The sequence below is a fragment of the Pogona vitticeps genome, chromosome 1 (genome assembly GCF_051106095.1).
Source record: "Pogona vitticeps strain Pit_001003342236 chromosome 1, PviZW2.1, whole genome shotgun sequence".
NCBI lineage: Eukaryota > Metazoa > Chordata > Lepidosauria > Squamata > Agamidae > Pogona > Pogona vitticeps.
Window position 1 is genome coordinate 356,524,647 of NC_135783.1, and position 22,652 is coordinate 356,547,298.

The 22,652-nt window shown below is 45.6% G+C and overlaps 1 protein-coding gene, 1 long non-coding RNA gene and 1 other non-coding gene across 3 annotated transcripts in view; 1 reads left to right on the forward strand and 2 right to left on the reverse strand.

The window, feature by feature from the left end:
* Nucleotides 1–814: 814 nt before the first annotated feature.
* On the reverse strand, nucleotides 815–20,926 carry LOC110070438 (cytochrome P450 2C18-like). Its single transcript, XM_078384585.1, has 9 exons — nucleotides 20,719–20,926; nucleotides 19,368–19,530; nucleotides 14,380–14,529; nucleotides 13,020–13,180; nucleotides 12,225–12,401; nucleotides 10,754–10,895; nucleotides 10,212–10,399; nucleotides 7,676–7,817; nucleotides 815–3,404 (listed from the first exon to the last, which is right to left on the reverse strand). Exons 1-9 carry the CDS (start codon nucleotides 20,899–20,901, stop codon nucleotides 3,223–3,225), a joined length of 1,488 nt encoding a protein of 495 aa, XP_078240711.1. The 5' UTR covers nucleotides 20,902–20,926; the 3' UTR covers nucleotides 815–3,222.
* Nucleotides 3,291–22,652, forward strand: part of LOC144586415 (uncharacterized) — a 34,849-nt gene continuing 15,487 nt past the window's right edge. Inside the window, exons 1-2 of the long non-coding RNA XR_013541233.1 lie at nucleotides 3,291–3,429; nucleotides 11,468–13,801. This is a non-coding gene — a long non-coding RNA (uncharacterized LOC144586415). The remainder of the gene's footprint in view (nucleotides 3,430–11,467; nucleotides 13,802–22,652) is intronic.
* Nucleotides 8,751–8,915, reverse strand: LOC140703371 (U1 spliceosomal RNA). The gene has a single exon (XR_012082792.2). It is a non-coding gene; the product is annotated as a U1 spliceosomal RNA (small nuclear RNA).

A 22,652-nucleotide genomic window follows, 5' to 3' on the forward strand; every position in this document is an offset into this window, starting at 1 on the left:
GTGGTGCCTCGCTTAACGAGCGCACTGTTTAATGATGAATTCGCATGGCGATCTAATTTTTTAGATTGCTAATGCGATTGCATTGCGATGTTCTGAATAGGGAAAACATCGCATTGCGATGATTGGTAAGCATTTTGCTTACTGATCTTCACATTGCGATGTTTCCCTAACAGCTGATCGGTGGTTCCAAAATGGCCACCGGGTGCCCAAAATGGCCACAGCAAGTGTTTTCGCGCCCTGCCCTCGCTTACCGAGGGTGCGAAAATGGCGGTGCTATGGAGAAACTTTGCTCAACGGTGAATTTTGGAGCCATAAGAACGCATTAAACGAAGTTTAATGCGTTCCTATGGCTTTCTAAGTTCCGTTTAGCGATGTTTTTGCATAGCGACAATTAATCCGGAATGGATTAACTTCGCTGTGCGGGGCACCGCTATAATTGGAAGTGTAGCCCCATGCAAAGCAATTTCAGGCCAATCAGGAAAGGCAAAGGTAGAGAGAAACCTGCCCCTCACAGAACCATCAGCTGAAGACCCCTCTTGACTCTCTCTTTCCATCTGTTCCTTCTTTCTTCTGCCTCTCTGCTTGAATGACATCTGTCTGGATAGAGAAGTGGGGAGGGGCTGGCAGTGAAGATCTGGGGAACAGAGAAAGCTCCTGGCTCCTCAATAATGGCTTTAAAAAGAATTCCCATGAAAAGCAGTCATATCATGAGTAATAATATAAGAAGATTAAAAAGAATGTTCTTTAAAAGTTCCTTAAAACTTAAACACACAAATACAAACAGAGAAACAATGGAGAACCTGGATATCAGTAGTTTGTTGTTGTTTTTTAAACAAGTAAAATTTTATTTAGAATATAACATTACAAAACAGTCAAAGTGAAAACACTAAGGCATCAGTCACTACAAACCAACAGGTAGACAAACAACAAAAGATAAAAGAAATAATCCACTATTAATTAAAACAATCCCTTTTTGGGTCAGAGACTCCAACATCATTTGGACCTCGGATTTTTCCAATTGGTTTCCAGTGAGAACTGAGTACATAAAAAATCAAATTTTGCCATACACTCCTGTCTTATATCAGTACTGTACTTTGTAATGGCTCTTCCCTGGCTGGATAGGTTGGCCATATTAAGATGCTTAGAGATCAGTCAAAGTGAAGTGAGGACCCAAGACTTAAACCTAAAAAATGACATACATCAAACATAAGTTTTTCAGGACTTTGAGGAAAAGAGTCCTCTAAGGCAGTGGTTCTTAACCTTTTTGAAAGAAATGCCCCCTTGAGCCATTGAGGAAGTTATCATTGCCCCCTTCCCCATGGCGATATCTTTCTTATTTATTTGTTTATTTGTTTATTTGTCTATTTGTCTATTTGTTTATTTGTTTATTTATTTATTTATTTATTTATTTATTTATTTATTTATTTATTTATTTATTTATTTATTTATTTATTCAAGACACTTAAATCCAATGACCCCTGAAAATAAAATTCAATTGCAAGAAAATGAAATGCCCAAAAAACCCCAGTAACATTTAATGATTTAGTTACAAGTGAATTTTAAGGTGCAAAAACAAATATAAAAAGGGCTTAAAAACAAACTGCAATGCAGGAACTAAAAATTTCAAGATGAAAACTCTGAAATTAAATTAAGATTTGAGGAAAATACATATTCATGCACACTATAAAAAGGGTTAAAAGGACACAAAGAAAAATTTTACAGAAGGATAGCAACAAAAATTAGAGTGACAAATTATATACAGTGGTGCCCTGCTTTACGACTACCGTGCTCCACAACGAATCCGCTTTACAATGAGTTTTTTGCAATTGCAATAGCGATCACAAAACGATGTTTAAATGGGGGAAATCTGCTTTACGACGATTGGTTCCCTGCTTTGGGAACAGATTTTTTGCTTAATGATGGTTTTGAAACAGCTGATCGGAGGGTCACAAAATGGCTTCCTGCTGTGCAAAATGGCTCCCTGCTGTGTTTAGGACTGTTTGCTCGCTTTACAGGCACCGGAAAATGGCCGCCCTATGGAGGATCTTCGCTGTAAGATGAGGTATTTTCCCCATTAGAACGCATTAACCAGTTTTTAATGCATTCTAATGGGTTTTTTTAAACTTTCATTTGACGAAAGTAATCCCAGTTAAAGGCTGGGATGAATAAGAAACTGACTGATTTTGAAGACTGGATGGGGAAAATATGTGGCTTTCCAGAGGGGGGAGCAGAGGATGAGATGAATCTGACAGAATTGAAAGAACAGAATGGAAAGGTAAGTGAAAAAAGATAATCAAAGGGGTAATAAATTAAATTTATAAGATTTTAATAGAAGCAGAGGAGCAATGTGATGCTAAAAGAATGTTAAAGTGTTTGTCCTCAGTACCCTTAGGCAGAGAAAACAGAGAAGAGCTAGAGACAGCCCACATTTAGGCATTTAATTGATTGTATTAAGATCTGTAGCTGCTTTTAAAAATGAAGAAATGATTTTCCCTTTACGACTATCAGCAAACAGCTGATCGTCAGGTTTCAAAATGGCTGCCAGCTGAAGAAAATGGCTCCCTGCTGTTTTTAGGAGCCATTTTTCACTTTATAGGCACCTGAAAATGGCCGCCCCTATGGAGGATCTTCACTGGACAGTGGGTTTTCAGCCCATTGGAATGCATTAAGGGGTTTTCAATGCGTTTCAATGGGTTTTTTAATTTTGTTTGACGACGTTTTCGCTCTACAGTGATTTAGCTGGAACAAATTAATGTCGTCAGCGAGGCACCACTGCAATTTATGTTTGTAGTTAATATGTATGTAAGCTTTAGTTGCCACTTTTTCAGATTTCAGTTAAAATCGTGGCCTGCTCTCCAAACAGATTCCAGCTACCCCCTTTTTCATGGGTTCATTTTATTTTCAGGCTTCCAGTTATGCAATACAATCCCCCCCCATGTCCTGCTGTTTTGGGAAGGAGTGGTTTGGAAACTTCTTAAGGGGGAATGAAGTTTGTGTTGAGCAAGAAAGAGGGGGGGAATCAAAATGTGTTTTGTGGAAAACAATTGCTGCATGTTTTGAAGTCAACGCCTGCTCTGTGAAAACAGATTATCTTTGTCTCAGTAAAGGGCTCTCTGATGTTCATAAATGTACAGTTTTGCTGTCTGGCTAGAAAATGTTGGCAGGCTGAAAGAAAACCCCAACTGCCAGATGGTTTCCGCTGGGCCAGAGGCCTCCTTCTCCTCAGCGAGGGAGAACACAGAGTTGATAAGGCCGAGGGAAGTTGCCAGAACTGCTCATGAGAGGAGAGAGGTTGATGTCCTTGGGATCCTGGAGGGGCTTCAGTCTGAAGTGCTGCAGGATGGTGGTCAAGAAGAGGAACAGCTCCATGCGGGCAAGGCCCTCCCCTGCGCAGATCCTTTTACCTGCAAGGGAAACCAAGGCGGGAAGGTAAGCACGAGGAGGGGCTTCCTCAATGGCTGGGGGGAACCTCACAACAAGGTCAAGGGGAATGTGGCCTTCCAGGAACTCCTCCTCGGAACATTATCTGCAGCCTCCTTTCCACTTATTGTGGTGGAAGGAGAAGGGACTCTGCAGGGCATAGAGGAACAGTAGAGGTATAACAAAGACTATTGACTCATTTCTTCATTCTGGTCCTTTGAGGAACTGAATTTCAAGCTGAAGGTATGGCTATATTAAGGACAGGGAATGGTTTGGTACAGTGGAGCTTGACTCATTTACTACTTCTGTACACATGGACAGATTTCCCAGGACCCCTTCGGTTGTCATCTAGTCAACCACATGTTGATGTTAGATTGCTCGGTTTCAGTCCCTTTGGTCGCTATGTGACCCTCCCTTCCTCCCTCCCCACTTCCTGCCTTCTCTGTTGCAATAGCTGCCAGCCAGTAACCATTAATGCTGCTTTTATGCACAAATGGCCGCAGGTACAGGGTGTCATGTTGCAGCCCAATGTTTTCTCCATTTCTAAAATTAATTTTTACTAAGTGTCATATTCTCCTTCATGGATTGCTGCCTTGTCGTGGCGAAGGGGCTTGAGTAACTCAGAGAAGCTATGGGCTATGCCGTGCAGGGACACCCAAGATGGACAGGACATAGTGGAGAGTTCCGACTAAACGCAATCCACCTGGAGTAGGAAATGGCAAGCCACTCCAGTATCTTTGCCAAGAACGCCCCATGATCAGAAACAAAAGGCTAAAAGATATGACGCTGGAAGATGGGCCCCTCAGGTCGGAAGGCGTCCAACATGCTACTGAGGAAGAGCGGGGGACAAGTACAAGTAGCTCCAGAGCTCATGAAGTGGTTGGGCCAAAGCCGAAAGGACGCTCAGCTGTGGACGTGCCTGGAAGTGAAAGGAAAATCCAATGCTGCAAAGAAAAATACTGCATAGGAACCTGGAATGTAAGATCTATGAACGTTGGGAAGCTGGAGGTGGTCAAACAGGAGATGGCAAGAATAAACATCGACATCCTGGGCATCAGTGAACTAAAATGGACAGGAATGGGCGAATTCAGCTCAGATGATTATCATATCTACTATTGTGGGCAAGAATCCCGTAGAAGGAATGGAGTAGCCCTCATAGTCAACAAAAGAGTGGGAAAAGCTGTAATGGGATACAATCTCAAAAATGATAGAATGATGTCAATACGAATCCAAGGCAGACCATTCAACATCACAATAATCCAAGTTTATGCACCAACCAGCATTGCTGAGGAGACTGAAATTGAACAATTCTATGAAGATTTACAACACCTTCTAGAACTGACACCAAAGAAAGATGTTCTTCTCATTCTAGGGGACTGGAATGCTAAAGTAGGGAGCCAAGAGATAAAAGGAACAACAGGGAAGTTTGGCCTTGGAGTTCAGAACGAAGCAGGACAAAGGCTAATAGAGTTTTGTCAAGAGAATAAGCTGGTCATCACAAACACTCTTTTCCAACAACACAAGAGGCGACTCTATACATGGAAATCACCAGATGGGCAATATCGAAATCAGATTGATTATATTCTCTGCAGCCAAAGATGGAGAAGCTCTATACAGTCAGCAAAAACAAGACCTGGAGCTGACTGCGGTTCTGATCATCAGCTTCTCATAGCAAAATTCAGGCTTAGACTGAAGAGATTAGGAAAAACCACTGGGCCACTCAGGTATAATCTAAACCAAATCCCTTATGAATACACAGTGGAAGTAAAGAACAGATTTAAGGAACTAGATTTGGTGGACAGAGTGCCTGAAGAACTTTGGATAGAGGCTCGTAACATTGTCCAGGAGGCAGCAACAAAAACCATCCCAAAGAAAAGGAAATGCAAGAAAGCAAAGTGGCTGTCCAACGAGGCCTTAGAAATAGCAGAGAGGAGAAGGGAAGCAAAATGCAAGGGAGATAGGGAAAGTTACAGAAACTTGAATGCAGACTTCCAAAGAATAGCAAGGAGAGACAAGAGGGCCTTCTTAAATGAACAATGCAAAGAAATAGAGGAAGATAACAGAAAAGGAAAGACCAGAGATCTGTTCAGGAAAATTGGACATATTAGAGGAACATTTTGCGCAAAGATGAACATGATAAAAGACAAAAATGGGAGGGACCTAACAGAAGCAGAAGACGTCAAGAAGAGGTGGCAAGAATACACAGAGGAATTATATCAGAAAGATTTGGATATCCCGGACAACCCAGACAATGTAGTTGCTGACCTTGAGCCAGACATCCTGGAGAGCGAAGTCAAGTGGGCCTTAGAAAGCCTGGCTAACAACAAGGCCAGTGGAGGTGATGGCATTCCAGTTGAACTATTTAAAATCTTGAAAGATGATGCTGTTAAGGTGCTACATTCAATATGCCAGCAAGTTTGGAAAACTCAACAGTGGCCAGAGGACTGGAAAAGATCAGTCTACATCCCAATCCCAAAGAAAGGCAGTGCCAAAGAATGCTCCAACTACCGTACAATTGCACTCATTTCACACGCTAGCAAGGTTATGCTCAAAATCCTACAAGGTAGGCTTCAGCAGTATGTGGACCGAGAACTCCCAGAAGTACAAGCTGGATTCCGAAGAGGCAGAGGAACTCGAGACCAAATTGCTAACTTGCGCTGGATTATGGAGAAAGCCAGAGAGTTCCAGAAAAATATCTACTTCTGCTTCATTGACTATGCGAAAGCCTTTGACTGTGTGGACCACAGCAAACTATGGCAAGTTCTTAAAGAAATGGGAGTGCCTGACCACCTTATCCATCTCCTGAGAAACCTATATGTGGGACAGGAAGCAACAGTTAGAACTGGTCATGGAACAACTGAGTGGTTCAAAATTGGGAAAGGAGTACGGCAAGGCTGTATATTGTCCCCCAGCTTATTTAACTTATATGCAGAATACATCATGCGGAAGGCTGGACTGGAAGAAACCCAAGCCGGAATTAAGATTGCCGGAAGAAATATCAACAACCTCCGATATGCAGATGATACCACTCTGATGGCAGAAAGTGAGGAGGAATTAAAGAACCTTGTAATGAGAGTGAAAGAGGAGAGTGCAAAAAACGGTCTGAAACTCAACATCAAAAAAACTAAGATCATGGCCACTGGTCCCATCACCTCCTGGGAAATAGAAGGGGAAGATATGGAGGCAGTGTCAAATTTTATCTTCCTGGGCTCCATGATCACTGCAGATGGAGACAGCAGCCCTGAAATTAAAAGGCGCCTTCTTCTTGGGAGGAAAGCGATGACAAATCTTGACAGCATCTTGAAAAGCAGAGACATCACCTTGCCAACAAAAGTCCGAATAGTCAAAGCTATGGTTTTTCCTGTCATGATGTATGGAAGTGAGAGCTGGACCATAAAGAAAGCAGACCGCCGAAGAATTGATGCCTTTGAATTGTGGTGCTGGAGGAGGCTCTTGAGAATCCCCTGGATTGCAAGGAGAACAAACCTATCAGTTCTTAAGGAAATCAACCCTGAATGCTCACTTGAAGGACAGATCCTGAAGCTGAGGCTCCAGTACTTTGGCCATCTCATGAGAAGAAAAGAGTCCTTGGAAAAAAACTTGATGTTAGGAAGGTGTGATGGCAAGAGGAGAAGGGGACGACCGAGGATGAGATGGCTGGACAGTGTCTGCGAAGCAACCAACATGAACCTGACACAACTCCGGGAGGCAGTAGAAGACAGGAGGGCCTGGCGTGCTCTGGTCCATGGGGTCACGAAGAGTCGGACACGACTAAACGACTAAACAAGTGTCATATTGCTGCCTTGTTTCATTGATGAAGAACCCTAAGTGACCTCTGCCTTCATTTCCAAAATACATTTTTAAACAATTGAATATTTTGTAACTACTGTACTATTTGAGTTTAGACTGTGTATTTAGTCTACACTGAGAGGTGTTGAGCAACATCAACTTTGCACACACACACAGAGCAAGCCGAGAGGGAATGGGCTGATGTTCAAAATGATTAACATCAATGCCAGAAAGCAGCCAATGTCACTATTTTGTGCAACTGGCTCTTTGTGCAGTTTTATGTATGTGTAGCTTTTATCTGCAGCTCCTGTTGAGACCTCCATGGAGGGTTCAAGCTTTTCCAGGATAACTCGGAAGGGACTTGACATTGACTCCCACCGGTCTTGCATCCTTGCCCCAAAAGTGGAAGATGAGGATGACCCCGAGGAGGTGGACAATTGGGGGAGGGGAAGATGGGCCCTTTTACCTGCTGAGAAGGGCACGAAGTAGTCACTCTTCCGAAAGGTCCCGTCTTTGTTCAAGAAATGCTGTGGGTCAAATTCTGTGGGGTTTGGAAACTCTTTGCTGTCGTACAGCACAGAGGTCAGGACAGGGAAGATGACTGTGCCCTGAGGAGAGGGAAAAGAAGCGGGTTATGCCGTTTGCTGTCCGTGTTTGAGCAGAGATGCTTTTGATGTAGCTTGTGCTTCTCCTCCCTTCACCCAACCAGGAGCCAGGTTTCCAAGCCCCCTTCTTAGCCCTTTTCCCTTTCCTTCTTGTTCCTCTTGGCTTTTCCTTCCAAATCCAATGTTTTAAACAAAGGTGGACCTCTTAAAATCAGTGAAATTGAGCTTGGTTGGGACCTTGATTTCCCCTCTGGTGCAGGTAATCTACTCTCCCTGGGACACACTGTTGCATTCAAGCCTTTATGTTTGCCATTCATTTGGACAAGTGTATGTACTTAGGGTCCTCCAAAGGTCTCCCACAGTTGTTATTGTGACCAATTTGTGTGAACTGATCGATGTATTGTTCAATGATGTATTGCAAGGAGAAGGGAGGCCACGGCTCCTGGAACGGCAAACGAAGCTGGTGGGGTAAGCGTCTGCTGTGTACGGGTGATGTATCAGGACTGAAACAAAGGTGACTAATGACAGATTGGCAGATGGGAGCAGAAAAGGAGGGAATGAGGGAGGGAATGAGGGAGGGAGGGAGAGAGAAACAGATGGAGAGTCCCAGGTCTGCTTCATTGCTGATTGATCTCAACTGTCTTTGAGAGATGGGTTAAATGCAAAATGCAGCCCCCCAACAACATTTTATTCCATCCAGCATCGTTGCCCTACCAGCCACCCCCTATAAACTTCTCAAATACCGTATTTTTCGCTCCATAAGATGCAGTGTTTTCCCCCAAAAAAGTGGGGGGAAAGTATGTGCATCTTACGGAGCAAATACTGTAAAAAAGGGTTCAGCCACCACCACCCTGAAGCCTCCCACCACCGTGCTGGGAGGCAGAGGGCAGTAAAAACAGCCAAGGACCAAAGGTGAAAGAGTGATTCTAGAAAGACCAGGAGAAACCACAAACGCAGTCCCCCACTACCACAAATGATGCAGCTGATTTTCACACATTTGAGGAAATCACAGGTATCAGTACACCCAAAGTGCTATGGATAAGCCTCACCCTAGGAAAACCACTTTCACGATCATGGTATTTTCCCTGCCAGTATAAGTTGGAGTGGCTCCTGCCCCTCCTGCCCCTCAAGGCATGGTGACCCCCCACCCAGCTGCATCTCCTGCTCAGGACAGGGCTGCACAGCCCCAGTACCGCCAGAGGCCAAGAGAGCTCCTCAGTGTTTTGGGGTGCCCTGCAGGACCTCCATCAGAGAGACCTGGGACTGCCTGGTATTGCCATTTTATAATGTAAAATTTAGTTTAAAAGCTGCTTATTTTGCTTTAAAAGCTGCCTGGGAAGCCTTTCAGACCAGCACCGATCAGCTGTTAGGTGGAGAGAGGGAGGGGAAAGGAGCTGAGAGGAGCACAAAATGGCTGCCGCCTGCCTGCTGGGTGCCGTCTCTGAGCTGTTTGGTGCTCTTTTTCAGTTAGAAAACTAGAGTACACAAACCTTTAAGTCTCTCCATTATTTAATGACAGTGGTAATGGTTCTTAATGCCACTGTTGACTGCTGTTCACTTTACATGGTTCAAATGTTATTCTGTTATAGTTTATTAAATATTTTATCACAAAATTTGGTTCAGAATATTTTTTCCTGTTTTCCTCCTCTAAATATTAGGTGTGTCTTAAGGTCAGGTGCGTCTTATGGAGCAAAAAATATGGTATTTGAAGATTTAAAAGAACATATCCCTCCTTCACCATTTTTCAGAAAAGTTCCTTTGAAACCTTTGCAAGGCATACAGGAAGGTAATCCCTCCTCCTATTTCCCCCTACTGAAACAAAAAGCTTTGTCTAGAGGGGCGGGGTATAAATCTAAATAAAATAAAGTAAAGTAACTTTAAAAAAAACCACAATTTCTGAAAACACAATTTAAAAAACCCAATATATTATATTTCAATCCATTTTTCAGGTAATTAAAAGGAAAAAATCCTAACTGTTAGAACAGCATGACAATGGAACCAGTTACTTCGAGGGGAGGTGTTGAGTGTTCCAAAACTGGAGGTATTTAAAAAAAGTAGATAATCACCTGGCTTTGATTTTATTCCTGCCTTGAGCACAGGGTTAGACTTGATAGCTTTGTAGGCCCCCTCTAACTTCACTTTACTATGTTTCTATGATTCTATGGTTCTATGATTCTATTCTTATGACCTGTAGAAATATCAACCACGGTGAACAAAATTTAATATGCACCCCGATTTCTTTGGCCACGTCTAAAGGACTTGCCCCTTGGAAGCCCAACCTTTGGGCTCCTGGAAAGACAGAAACACAGCCCTGAGCCCTGCCAAGATCCATGTGCCTACATCAGTCCCCTCGGTCACACAGGAGCTCCTGTTTTGCCCTAGAAGCAGAGCCGGTACCTTTGGGATGACGTATTGTCGGAAAGGGGTGTCTTTGGCCACTGAGTGGGGGAGACTCAGTGGGACGAGAGAGATGAACCTCTGGATTTCGTGGATGACGGCGTCTGTGTAAGGCATCTGCCCACGGTCAGCTATGCACGGCGCCCTGGCTCGGCCGACCACGCGGTCAATCTCTTCATGCACTTTCTCTGGAAAGGGATGGGAAAGGCTCAGCATCAGTGCCCTATCTGAATACTTAGCTTCCCTGAAGAAAGCCTTTTGCCTGAAACACAACAGTTTGCAGGTTCCCACCTCTTTTTCTGGTGGTGGTTCTGGTGCATCCTTCCTGGTTTGCCTTGTGTTTTTACTGTCCTTCTTTACTCACTGGCACCTATACTAATTTCCATGATTACCCAAAATCCTGCCATTTCTGGGAATCACCCAGGCAGCAAGGCAGGAACTCCATGGGGCCATGATGAGACATCGAGAACGTGAAAGTGGAGACCACCGAAAGGAGGGAACATAGCTGAGATGGCAGCAGGCAGTTGAAGAACCTGTTTTACCTTCTACCTCCGGGTATTTCTGGAGAATCAAGAACCCGTATCTGAGGGTCGTGCTGGTTGTTTCTGTTCCAGCTGCAAACAAATTAAGTACGGAAGCCACCAGGTTTTCAGGGGTGAACTCTGATGCGCCGTTCTTTTTTTCCTAAAGAAACATGAGGCATAATCAGTGCCGCCAACTTAACTGAGCTTGATAAAAATATATGAACTATGTAACAAATAGGAGAGGTTCAAATTGGCAGAAAAGTAGCATGGAACCTGTCCAATGATGCCCATAAAATAAAATAAAATAAAATAAAATAAAATAAAATAAAATAATGGTTGTTGTGGGTTTTTCAGGCTCTTTGGCCGTGTTCTGAAGGTTGTTCTTCCTAACGTTTCACCAGTCTCTGTGGCCGGCATCTTCAGAGGACAGGAGTAGCACTCCGTGCTCTCATGCAATCTGGGAGTTAAGTATTTATAGCTGTTGGATTAGCTTTTGTCCTTTCCAGGAGATGGGTGATTTTGGTAGTGTGTTTTTGTTGTGGGTGTATTGTTGTGATAAGGAGGAGAGATTATCTGTCACTGTGATTGATGGATGTCCTTAGCTGGTCTTTTGTGTGTAGTGATCACCAGTCCCTTCTGTCCTTTGCTGACCATAATATTTGTTGTATTTTTGTGGTGGGCTTGAATACTGTTTGTAGGTTGTGTTTTTTCACACGTGTTTTTGCCCTACAGGCAAATGGCTACTCCAAAAATGAAATCACAAGAGCCATCAAACCAAGAAAGCAAGACCAAACTGAAGAAGAAAAACAGCCATACATCAAAGGGGTCAAGGACCGCATGGGGAAACTTGTGAAAAAAACACACCCTACAAACAGTATTCAAGCCCACAACATAGCTGAACATGCCCTAAAACAAGCTGTACATGAAATTCTGTTTCAAAATACTGAAATACTGGACAACACCAGCAATCACTACATCAGACTGCACAGGGAAGCCATTGAAATCCACAAGCACCAGCAGAACTTCAACAAAAAAGAGGAAAGTTTGAAACGCAACAAAACTTGGCTCCCAGCTCCCAAAAATACATTGTGCAAAATGTCAACGAACTCTACCCAGCCACAAGGACCGGTGATCACTACACACAAAACACCAGCCAACAACACCCATCAATCACAGTGACAGATAATCTTTCCTCCTTATCAGAACACTACACCCACAACAAAAACACACTGATCACCATAATCACCAATCTCCTGGAAAGAATAAAAGCTGATCCCACAGCTATAAATACTCAATTTCCAAACAAAGTACACCAGAGCACAAAGTGCTGTCCTCTGAAGATGCCAGCCACTCAACCTGTGCACTCGGTCCACTGACGACCAGTCCTCTTAGCTTCCCCCTCCCCAGACCAAGGAGCTCCCCTCTGACGCGTGAGCCCATGGCCGAGATTCTCACTCCCTTGGACCACGGGCTCTGCCTTCAAACTTACCTGCTCCATTCTAATAAGGAAGCAGTCAATAAAATCCCGGGTGGCGCTGGGATCCAAAGTCTCCTTGTGCTGTTTCACCACTTTGGAAACAAACTCTTTTAATTTTTCAACGTTTTTGGTTATTCTCTGGTGAGGCCCAGGAATGAGGTCCATGAAAGATGGGAGGATATTGTTCATCTGAAAGGCAAGGCAGAAGAGACATTTCCTGGTCACTGGTGTCAACCGTCCCTTTTCCCTCCAGGGTGCTTGCAGGCAAAGAGAGCACCTGCTTCAGCTCAGTGAGAAACTGACTGGAACATCCCAAGGCCGAACAAGCTCCAGTGGCTTTGTGCCCATTTTGGTGGCCCTTGTAAGCATGGCTACGACTTTTCTAGGTCTCATGAAAGGGGCTGGCGAGGAAGATCCACAAAGTCTCCTTGGTCCAGTGGGAAAGCACACAGATCTACCCAATATACCTTGAACCCGAAAACCGGGTGGTGAAAACCCAAATCCTGCATGACAGGGAACTTACGGGCCTCTTCCCGTGTGCCTGGCCTTTCTGAGGGGCCTGGCAGCTGGAGACGTTGGATCGCAACAGAAGACCCTTGGCCTCCAACAGAAGACCCTTCCATTGTCTTCTCTGCCATTCTTCTCGTGATGTCCAGGTAGACTGTCAACCCTTTGGCGGCAGGAGCCCCTCCCCTCCCCATCGCTCAGGACCACCTGTGTGTGGGCCCACAGGGGAGCCCTCTAGGCATAAGGCCAATAAAAGGTCACGCGGCAGCACCTCATGGACCAAGCGGACGAGGGTCTTACCTGTGCCCAAGGAGAGCTTGCAATCTTGAAGTTGTCATTGAATATGTCTAGGAGTGCTAGAAACCTCTCATCGTGGTAATCAAAGTGGGCGCCAAAGACAATGGAGCAGATGACGTTGGAAGTAGCACAGCTGAGCAGGAAGGTGGGGTCAAACGGCTTCCCTGGAAGAACAAAAACATTCCACTACTCTTGCCCAGCCAGCCAGAACCCACAGCTGTCTCCTCCCTTGAAATGGTAGTAAGTAAATAAATCTTTATTGCATCATTAACAGATCACTGAAAATTTCAAAAGAAGTTAATTACTTCCTTACTTCCTTTCTTCAACCTCTATACTGCCCATCTGGCTCCAAGGCCACTCTGGGCTGTTTACAACACATGTAAGAAAACAGCAGGGCAGAAGAAATGGGTGAAAAAAATGTATATATAATGATATTGTGTGCATGTTCTAACAATTGTCAAAAAACAGAACAAGCACAAAAAAAAAGGCCTGGAGACAAAAGCCAGGTTCAGCTTCTAGAGATGTGCATCAAGAATGCATTGATAGAACAAAACAGAGCAGACCACAAACACCTTGTATGGATAAACTGAGATGTCACACAGTTGGGAAAAGAATGCTTAGAAAAAGAAGTTGAAAAATGTTTGTTTGACCAGAAGACGGTGACAGTCCTTTGAACAGGAAGAAAAACCATCCCAAAGTCAAGGGCAGAAATTCCTGAGAGATATCAGGCAACCTACCAGAAGCAACACAAAGGATTAGGGATTTTTGCAGAAAGCAAGAACAATGTTCTGCAGAAACCTTGCAAAATTTGATGGAACCTCCCCAATCCATAGACCTTGTCTCCCTAAAATAAATACTAGCATACAGATTTATGGCATACTAAAGAATGCAAGAACAACCAGTAATAAACCGGCAACTAAGGGCTTGGCTAGATCGCTGAGTTGGGGCTGGCTGATTCTGTGTGAAGAGGGTCCCTTAAGGTTGCTTAGATCCCACAAGGAGAAACTGGGTGGTTTCAGGTCTGAAAACCACACTGCACATCAAGAGACTTTGCCTAGCACAATCAAGAGCTTCTTTCCTTTCTAAAGGTAACGATTTGTCAAGATCATTCAGTGGGTGGGTTGCCGGCCCTTTGGAGATTCCATTGAACATAAATGAAAAATGTCTACTTGGCTTTCCTTCAGAGGGGAAGGGGAGACATAGCTCTCCATTTCTTTTTCATGGTTGCTGACTGACACAGCGCATCAGTGATGCTTCGACAGGACTTTAAAGAACCCTTCAAAGCAGCACTGATCTCCTAGGTTTTAGGCAGGCCCCTTCTCAAGAAAATGACTGAGGGAAGGGGTCAATGGTCCTGACCTACCTTTCGTGTCCCGGAGCTTTTCCAGCAGATACTGGGCTTCCTCCTGGATCCTCTCCTCGATGCTCTTCTTTCCCATCCCAAAGTTGCGCAGGGTGGTGAGGGCAAAGCGCCGGAGCACCTTCCATCTTTCCCCATCGCTGGCAACAATCCCTGGAACCAGGGAGAAAGACCACACTAGGCATGCGGATGTGAATGTCTGAATCCCATTTCCTATATTATTTGCCAAAAGGGTCACTCCTTTTATCGCGGAAGGCCATATTTTCCCCAAAACTGGCTTTACGGAGAACCTGCTCGCCTACTCTGCTAGAGTTCTCCGGAATGACAAACCACGCTAATCATGCAAGCATCTCTAGACCAAACAACAACAAAAACAAGACAGAGTGGCACCTTACAGACTAGTTTATATTTCAGTGTGATCTTTTCTGGATACATCCAGAAAATCATTAAAAAGGGGATTGAAAATAAAACAGCCAACGTTATAATGCCATTGTATAAAATGATGGTAAGGCCGCACCTCGAGTACTGCATACATTTCTGGTTGCCGTACCTCAAAAAAGACATGGTGGAACTGGAAAAGGTGCAGACTAAAATGATAGCAGGGCTCCCTAATGAGGAAAGGCGACCGTGTTTGGTGCTCTTTAGTCTAGAGAAAAGGCACCTGAGAGGGGCATGAGGGAGAGTGAGAACGGACTAAATCAAACATTTCTTGACCCAATGTGTTGTTAGTCTGTGGAACCCCTTGCCACAGGATGTGGTGATGGCATCTGAGTAGATGCCTTGAGAAGTCGATTGGAGAGATTCCTGGAAGAAAAGTCCATTGCAGGTCATAAGCCATGATGGGGATGTACAATCTCCAAGCTTCAAAAGAAGGTCCCTCCAAATGCCAGATGCAGGGGTGGGAGTATCAGGAGACAGTCTAGTGGTCCCGTGTGCTCCCAGAGGCATCTGATGGGGCCCCCGTGAGATACAGGGAGCTGGACTAGATGGACCTTTGGCCTGATCCAGCAGAGCTCTTACGTTCTTATCCCTTTTACTTCATCTCTCGAATTAAAAGATTAAGGGTTCTGTCATTCCCCAGATCCATTCCAAATATATATATTTTAAAAAAAGTTAATTTATTTGTGTATATCTGTAGGATAAAGTATCACATATAGTATACAAATAAATGCATCTAAAAACATCAAGGTTAATGAATCAATGAATATGAATTTACAAATATTCTTCAGCAAATTGAATTTATTCATCAATTCATCTTCATTTAAAAAGCCCAACCACCTAGAGACACCAAATTTGCAGGGAAGCTTCCTCAGACACATTTTTACAAGTCCATAGTGTTCTGTGAACATTGGATAACAAAAGGCTGAATAATGTAGTCACAAGGAGGGCACCCCCAGGAAAGCTCCTCCCAGGGACTTAGAGAATCCAAAGCTTCCTATGTTTTCCCCCAATAAGCATGCCATGTTTGGTGAAGAGTGGTTATCGGACATCCAAGTTATTCACTCATAAATTGGGTCCCTGCAGGATAGCTTACCACGATAGCTTATTTTGCCCCGAAGTAGACCGTGGCCCCATTGGGCACTGCAGTAGTTGGCAAAGCTTCCTCGGTCTTTCCCCAACACACCTGCCAAGTTTGGTGAATATTGGATATTGGATATCCGCATTATTCACCCACAAATGGGGTCCCTGAAGGATAGCTTATCATGTGGCACAGAAGCCCATGGCATTGAGGGAGTTATATTTCACCCCAACAGAATGAGAGATCATGTTGGTTGTTTCGGTGACACTGGATTTTGAGCATAACCTTGCTAGTGTGTGAAATTAGTGCAATTGTACTGTTGTTGGAGCATTCTTTGACACTGCCCTTTGGGATGTAGACTGATCTTTTCCAATCCTCTGGCCATTGCTGAGTTTTCGAAACTCGCTGGCATATGGAGTGTAGCACCTTCATTAAGGGTCATATTTTAAGATTTTAAATAGTTCAACTGGAAAGCATTCACCTCCACTCGCCTTGTTGTTAGCCAAGCTTAGAAAGGCCCACTTGACTTCACTCTCCAGGATGTCTGGCTCAAGCTGTAAATTGTGCACCATGCATACGTTGCCATCAAAGCCCGCTGCATTAAGTGCTGCCAACATGTTCCACCCAGCATCTGTCATGTGGCCACAGGTGTCCTCCCCTCTGGTGCCCACTTCTGCAGCGCGCACAGGAACTCATTGGCAATGTTCCTCCCCATTGTCTGCATTTCTATGTGCTGTGTCTGCAGCAGAACAGACCTGTAGCCTTGGGGCAGGACAAGGGTCTCCCCCCACCACCCTGTCGCCAATGCCCTGCCACTGCTCAAATCCAGTGGCCTGTGAGCAAGAGATAGCTATGTGTCATGAGTGCAGCTGAAGACCTGGAACCAAAAGGGTTAACTGAGGCTGAGCAATCAGAAACACCTGAATCGCCTCCAGATTCTCCTTCCCCAGCAGATAAGCTTTGGGCCAGGCTTCGGGGAAGACTTATGGCAAAAAGGTCAGAGGATCGCTCGAAGGCTGTCCACAGAAACATCCATTCAACTAGTCCTGAGTATTGACAGGATGGAAAGGTTTCCAGCAGCTCAAGGGGCTGTTTTGCTATAAAAACAGCTCCTAGTCAGCTAGAATTCTGTGGAAGCAACAAGTCAAAACCTCTGACTTACATCCACGCTCCTACAACCTTGAGCCGTGTTTCCTGAATTTCTGACTCTGGACTCGGACTCTGGACTACGTTGTGTGTTTGGATCTTGGACTCTGACCTTGGACTACGCTCTGTGAGTTGGTTTGGTAATTGGATATTGGCTTTACATTCCTAGTATTCCTGACTTTGGACTGGCTTATCGGACCTCGGCTGTTGTTACCCCCGGGAACGTGACACTATGCTGACTTCTCCTCCACAGGTCCTCCATAAAGTGCACCTTGTGCCCCTCTAGCCATGAAAATGGTCACAGACCACCTTCCTCACAGAGGCACAGAGCGAGGGCAGCATTCTAGAACTGAGAGTTCTCAGTGAAGGGAAGTCATATCGGGGAGCAAAAAAAAAAAATGCAGTAACCAGTGGAAGGCTTGGGCTTCCATGGTGCACAGTGGAAGTCCAAGCAGGGCAGTTGCCTCAGTAGTGAGATAAGTGGCCATCTGCTGGGGCTTGCCTTACCCTAACCCTAACCCACAACCTTGAGTGATGGTGAGCAGTGCTCCAACGCTGGAGGCCTTCAAGAGAAACTTAGACAATCACCTTGCAGGATCTCCTTGGATTTGGATCCCTGCCTTGAGCAGGAGGGGGTTGGACATGATGGCCTTCAGGGACCCTTCCAACTTCATGATTCTATGATTCCATGTCCTTAAAACAGCTGCTCTGAGAGGTGCTTTCTAGCTCTTTGGGCCAAGTAGTGAAGTGACTTCCTTTCTCAGTCCTTAAGTCAAAGAGTGGTAAACAGGTGGGCACACAGCTTTGGCCATGACTCAGCTATTCATCTCCTTTCCACCTACCGCAGGAGATGCCGTTCTGTCCCTTCAGCGCTGCCTGGGGACTGTACTGCAATGGATGCAGGAGAACGGGCTGAGGCTGAACCTGGACAAGACGGAGGTACTGAGGGTGGGTGTCCCCACAGTGGGGGGTTTGGAAACTCCCTCTCCTTCAGGGGGGTGACCCTCCCTGCCATGGATGGGGTCCGCAGTTTGGGGATCCATCTGGACCTGGCGCTCACTATGGAACCCCAGGTGGCGTCCATGGTCCGAACCGCCTTCTATCACCTTAGGTGGATAGCCCAGCTGTGGCCCTACCTCGATGTGGGGGCCCTCACTACCTTGGTCCATGTGCTCATAAACTCAAGATTAGACAACTGTAATGCACTCTACATGGGGCTGCCTTTGAGGCTGCTGCGGAAACTTCAGGTGGTGCAGAATGCTGCGGCCAGACTCCTCAGTGGTGTGAAAAAATGCCAACACATTTCACCCACTCTGGCCGCATTGCATTGGCTGCCCATCCAATTCCGCTTCGACTTCAAAGTGTTGATGCTTACGTATAAAGCCCTAAACGGTTTAGGGCCTCGATACTTGGCGGAACGCCTACTTCCACCAAGATCTACCCATGTCACGCGCACGAGTCAGGAGGTGAGGCTGAGGAGCCTAACGCCGAGGGAGGCCCGGAAAGAAAAGACAAGAAATCGGGCCTTCTCGGCGGTGGCTCCTCACCTCTGGAATAACCTTCCCCCTGATATTCGCGCGGCTCCCTCGCTGGGTATTTTTAAAAATCAACTAAAAACACTGATGTTTCGGCAGGCCTTCCCCTCAGCCAAATCCCGATTTTCTCTTTCTTTCCTTTTCCCTAGTGTCTGTCCCATCTTGTCCAAAGTTTTTCCTCTTATTTATAATTGTTTTTAATTACATTGTAATATTCTTGTTGTAAGCCACCTAGAGTGGTCCTAACCGACTAGATAGGCGGGATATAAAATGAATGAATGAATGAATGAATGAATGAATGAATAAATAAATAAATAAATAAATAAATAAATAAATAAATAAATAAATAAATAAATAAATACTGCCACCTGATTTGTTTGCATAATTTGACTGTCTTACTCAAATGTTATCACTCTTAGACTGGATTATTTTAAGAAAAAAAACAAGTGAAGAAGTTTAATTGAAAAGCATGTAAATAAACCTGTACATCTGGAGGAAATTTGTAAATAGTATATATGAATTCCAGTGTGAGATCAAGACCAGCATCTCACAGCACAATGGGAAACAAGGGTAGGGAGAAAATGCATGTGGAATTTGACCAAATGCACCCAAATTGGGACTGACAGCCTTTGCCCCCCTGGCTGTGATTGCTAAAAGACCTCCTTGAATAGCACTCTGTGTGAGCTGATATCCCCTACCCCCATTTTTTTAAAATCTCAGTGTCTCTTCTGTCTCCTGAGAGGAGGATATGGTCCCACCTCCTATGAGGACTAGCAACCAGCAAAACCTACCTTCCCCTTTGCTGATTTTGTCAAAAAATGGTAGGCGTCCCCTGAATGCAAATTCATCTCCGTGGTCAATCAGAGCTTCTTTAATGACATCATAACCATGGAGAACCACGACAGGTGACCGTCCAAAATGCACGGTGAACACGGGGCCGTACTTCTCACTGAGCTGGAGAAAGACCAGGGAAAGACCAGTTATGCTTGCAATAACTATAAAAAACATTTGTACCAGTGTTAATAGTTTGAAAGTGGTCCGTTTGTTTCCATTCAACCAGGGGAATGACTAAAACGGACCTTACTCACCCATTCAAGAGGACAAAAGGGAACTGAACCTTGATGCTGTCCAACCCTGCCTGTCCTCAGAGCCTGGCAAAATCAGCTTTTGGACTTTCACCTCTGAATGCAAGATTAAATAAAGAAGGATCTCTTGGGGGGAAAAGAGGGAGCGGAACTTGTCTTAGTGAGCCACTTCCTCAGGTTTGGGAGGCAAGGTCAGGGAATAAGAAAGAGTTTGGCAAAAGTGTTCCACACATTTGACTCTCCTTAGCCCTCTCTCTATCTCACAAATTGCTACAGCTGATCACTCAAAAGAGGAGAGGAAGCGAAGGAAAGAGAAGAATCTCTTGAGTGGAAAATCTGGGAAACTGGTTTGGAGGCAGCAGAACCCGATTGTCAATGGCTGCAGCAGTGCCTAAAATCAGAAGAGCCACAGGGACTCTGCCTCCCCATCTGTCTACTCATGGGGAGACACAAATATTTTCAGTGATTGTCAAGGATTCAGTTGGATCATTGACCACTTTGTCACAATGTTCCTGAAGTGGATTTTCATCCAGAAGGAACACAGTTTGGGGCTCAGAGGTTCAGCAAGGTGTTTGTCTCTCTTTCTTGTTTTTGCTGAATGAGGCTAACACAGCGACCTCTCGGCAAACCTTTTCTCCTAAATCACACAAAAAGTCTGCCTATTTCATGCAGGGCTGTCTGGGCAATAAACCAGACGTGGAAGATGCCTTAAAGGCACTGTTCTAGCATCATTTTGCATTCTCTGGCTCTTCCTTCAAACCCAGCCTTTCTATGCCCCCCACCCTCCCTGCCTTTTCTCCCTTATCCTTCCTTTGCTCCCTGCTCTAGACTGAATGGCAGACTGCAAGCTCCTTGGGGCAGGGATGCTACACCCTCTCGCAGTCTTCAGACTGCCCTGCCCCTTGCTGTCACTGTCTGTTTCCAAACTAACTTTGCTCAGGCTTGTTTCAGCTGCTGAACAAACCAAACCTGGAGAGCCAGGAAACAAGAGCCAGCCATGAAACCACAACCCCTTAGAGAGAGCCTGGTGGTGGGAGGCCTTCCTCCTGTAGCTCACCTGTTGGAGAGTCTTACTGAGGAAGTTGGTCTTCAGCTGCAAGATGTTCCCCACAACAGGCAAAGGCGTTGGGCCCGGCGGCAGCCTTCCCTTGCCCTGTGTCCTGCTCCTCACAGCTGCCAAGAGGAGAAGGCAAGAGAGACAAACTCCCAGGAAAAGGGTGACCGTCCCCAGAGGCTCCATGGTGGCTGGCAGTGGACGCAGCAGAATCTCCAGAGGCCAGGAGGGGGACCTTATTTGTGCTCCACAGCCTGGACTTTGCACATCTGATGCTCTGGGGCACCATCAAGTTAATCATTAGTGATTCCTGGTTTAATTAGCAAATTATGGTGAGGCAGTTGGTACTCTGACTTGTTCGTTATCAGCTGGAAATGAACTTCACTGAACTTAAAATATTGTTTTGTTAGGCAAGAAGGCGGTTGTCTTCTTGCGACCTTTGCCATAGGGGTAGCTGGGTTCCTCTGTGGCAGCAAAACCAAGAGAGATTCTTGCTGAGATGTTTGAAAAGGGAAAGATCAACCTGCGTAGGCTAGCTTGGCCTTCCTTGGACAAATGTCCACGTCATCAGCCATGCAAAGCATTGTTCAGAATTTGGGGGATGTCCTCAGGGTCTCTGGATGGTGGCAGGAAAGCAGGCCCTGGGGAAGAAAAGAAGGGAAAGAGAAGGAAAGCCTTCCAGCAAAGGGACCAGGGCATTCTTGACCCCGCCCAGTCACAAAATCCCAGCTTCTTCTTTTTTTTTAATGCCAGAAAGAGTTGCGTGGTCCAGGATTTGACCCCGGGTGAAGAGGCAGTGACTGGTGTAACTGAAGCCTGCTTGGGTGTCAGTTTTATATCCAGCTGGGCCCACCAGGTGACCGGGAGACACAGCTCGCATGATCTGATGGTCATCTTGACCCGTCATGTATCCAGGCCTCTGCCCAGCAATCTCCAAAGTCCATGGCTTGGAAACATTACTTGGGATAGCTAAGGAATGCTGGGAATTCCCATGTTAAAAAAGGTGACAATTCAAAGCATGGTTTGTGCAAGCATGCCTCTCCTGTGACCAGAGGATGAGACGGCCTCGGGGTCCTCTTGGTCCACTGCCGCCGCCTGCCGCCTTAGGATCTCCTCAGCATGGGCTTGCAGAGTGGCCAGAGGGGGTGCTGAGATCCCCCCAACAGATTGTGCTGACAACATTAGTTGTCAGCCCAACAGCCATATCAGGGGCAGCTCATGGACACCATGGGCACGTCTTGATGGATACGTGGCCCAGACATGTGGCAGAGCATCCTCATAATTTTTCTGTAACTGGGTGGGGTCAAGGAGAACAAGGGGGTGTCCCTTCCCCTCACCTCAAACTCCCAACCTCTGGCTCTGCAGCCAGATCCCTAAGCCACTGAGCTCTCCAGCCAACTAATCACCTCCACAGACCATCATCTGATATCAAGTGGCTGGACAAGTTGTTGGACTGTGTCTCTGGATTCTTTGTTGGAAGTGCTGATGACTCACCTGGGGCAAGAGAAACGCCCCTTGGTGTGAAACGAGCAGGTCCGTCTTCCTGTCCTGCTTCCCAGCCGACCAAAGACCAGCTGAGGGTAATGCATCAACTGTATCTACTAAACCCATAAAGACCTATGTTATATAATGAACCATAAAAGAAAGCCTAGCAAGGCAACTTTGTAATCAATGCCTCAGTGCAGTTCCCCACAAGGGGAGGATCCGCCTGATTAATAGGGGAGGGAAGATAAATCAAGTTCATGGTCAACCCAGTATGCATTTATCTTTGTTCTTGTTTGAGTGCACAGGGTAATGAGTCAGGGGTCCTGATCCACCAGAGGAACAGAAGGGGGAAGGTAGAAAGGAGGAGCTGTGCGCAGGGTGCAAATGCAAGGCACAAGGGCCACCTTGGAGACCATGTGGGCAAACCCAGTGGGTGGGGGTGGATCCTTAGG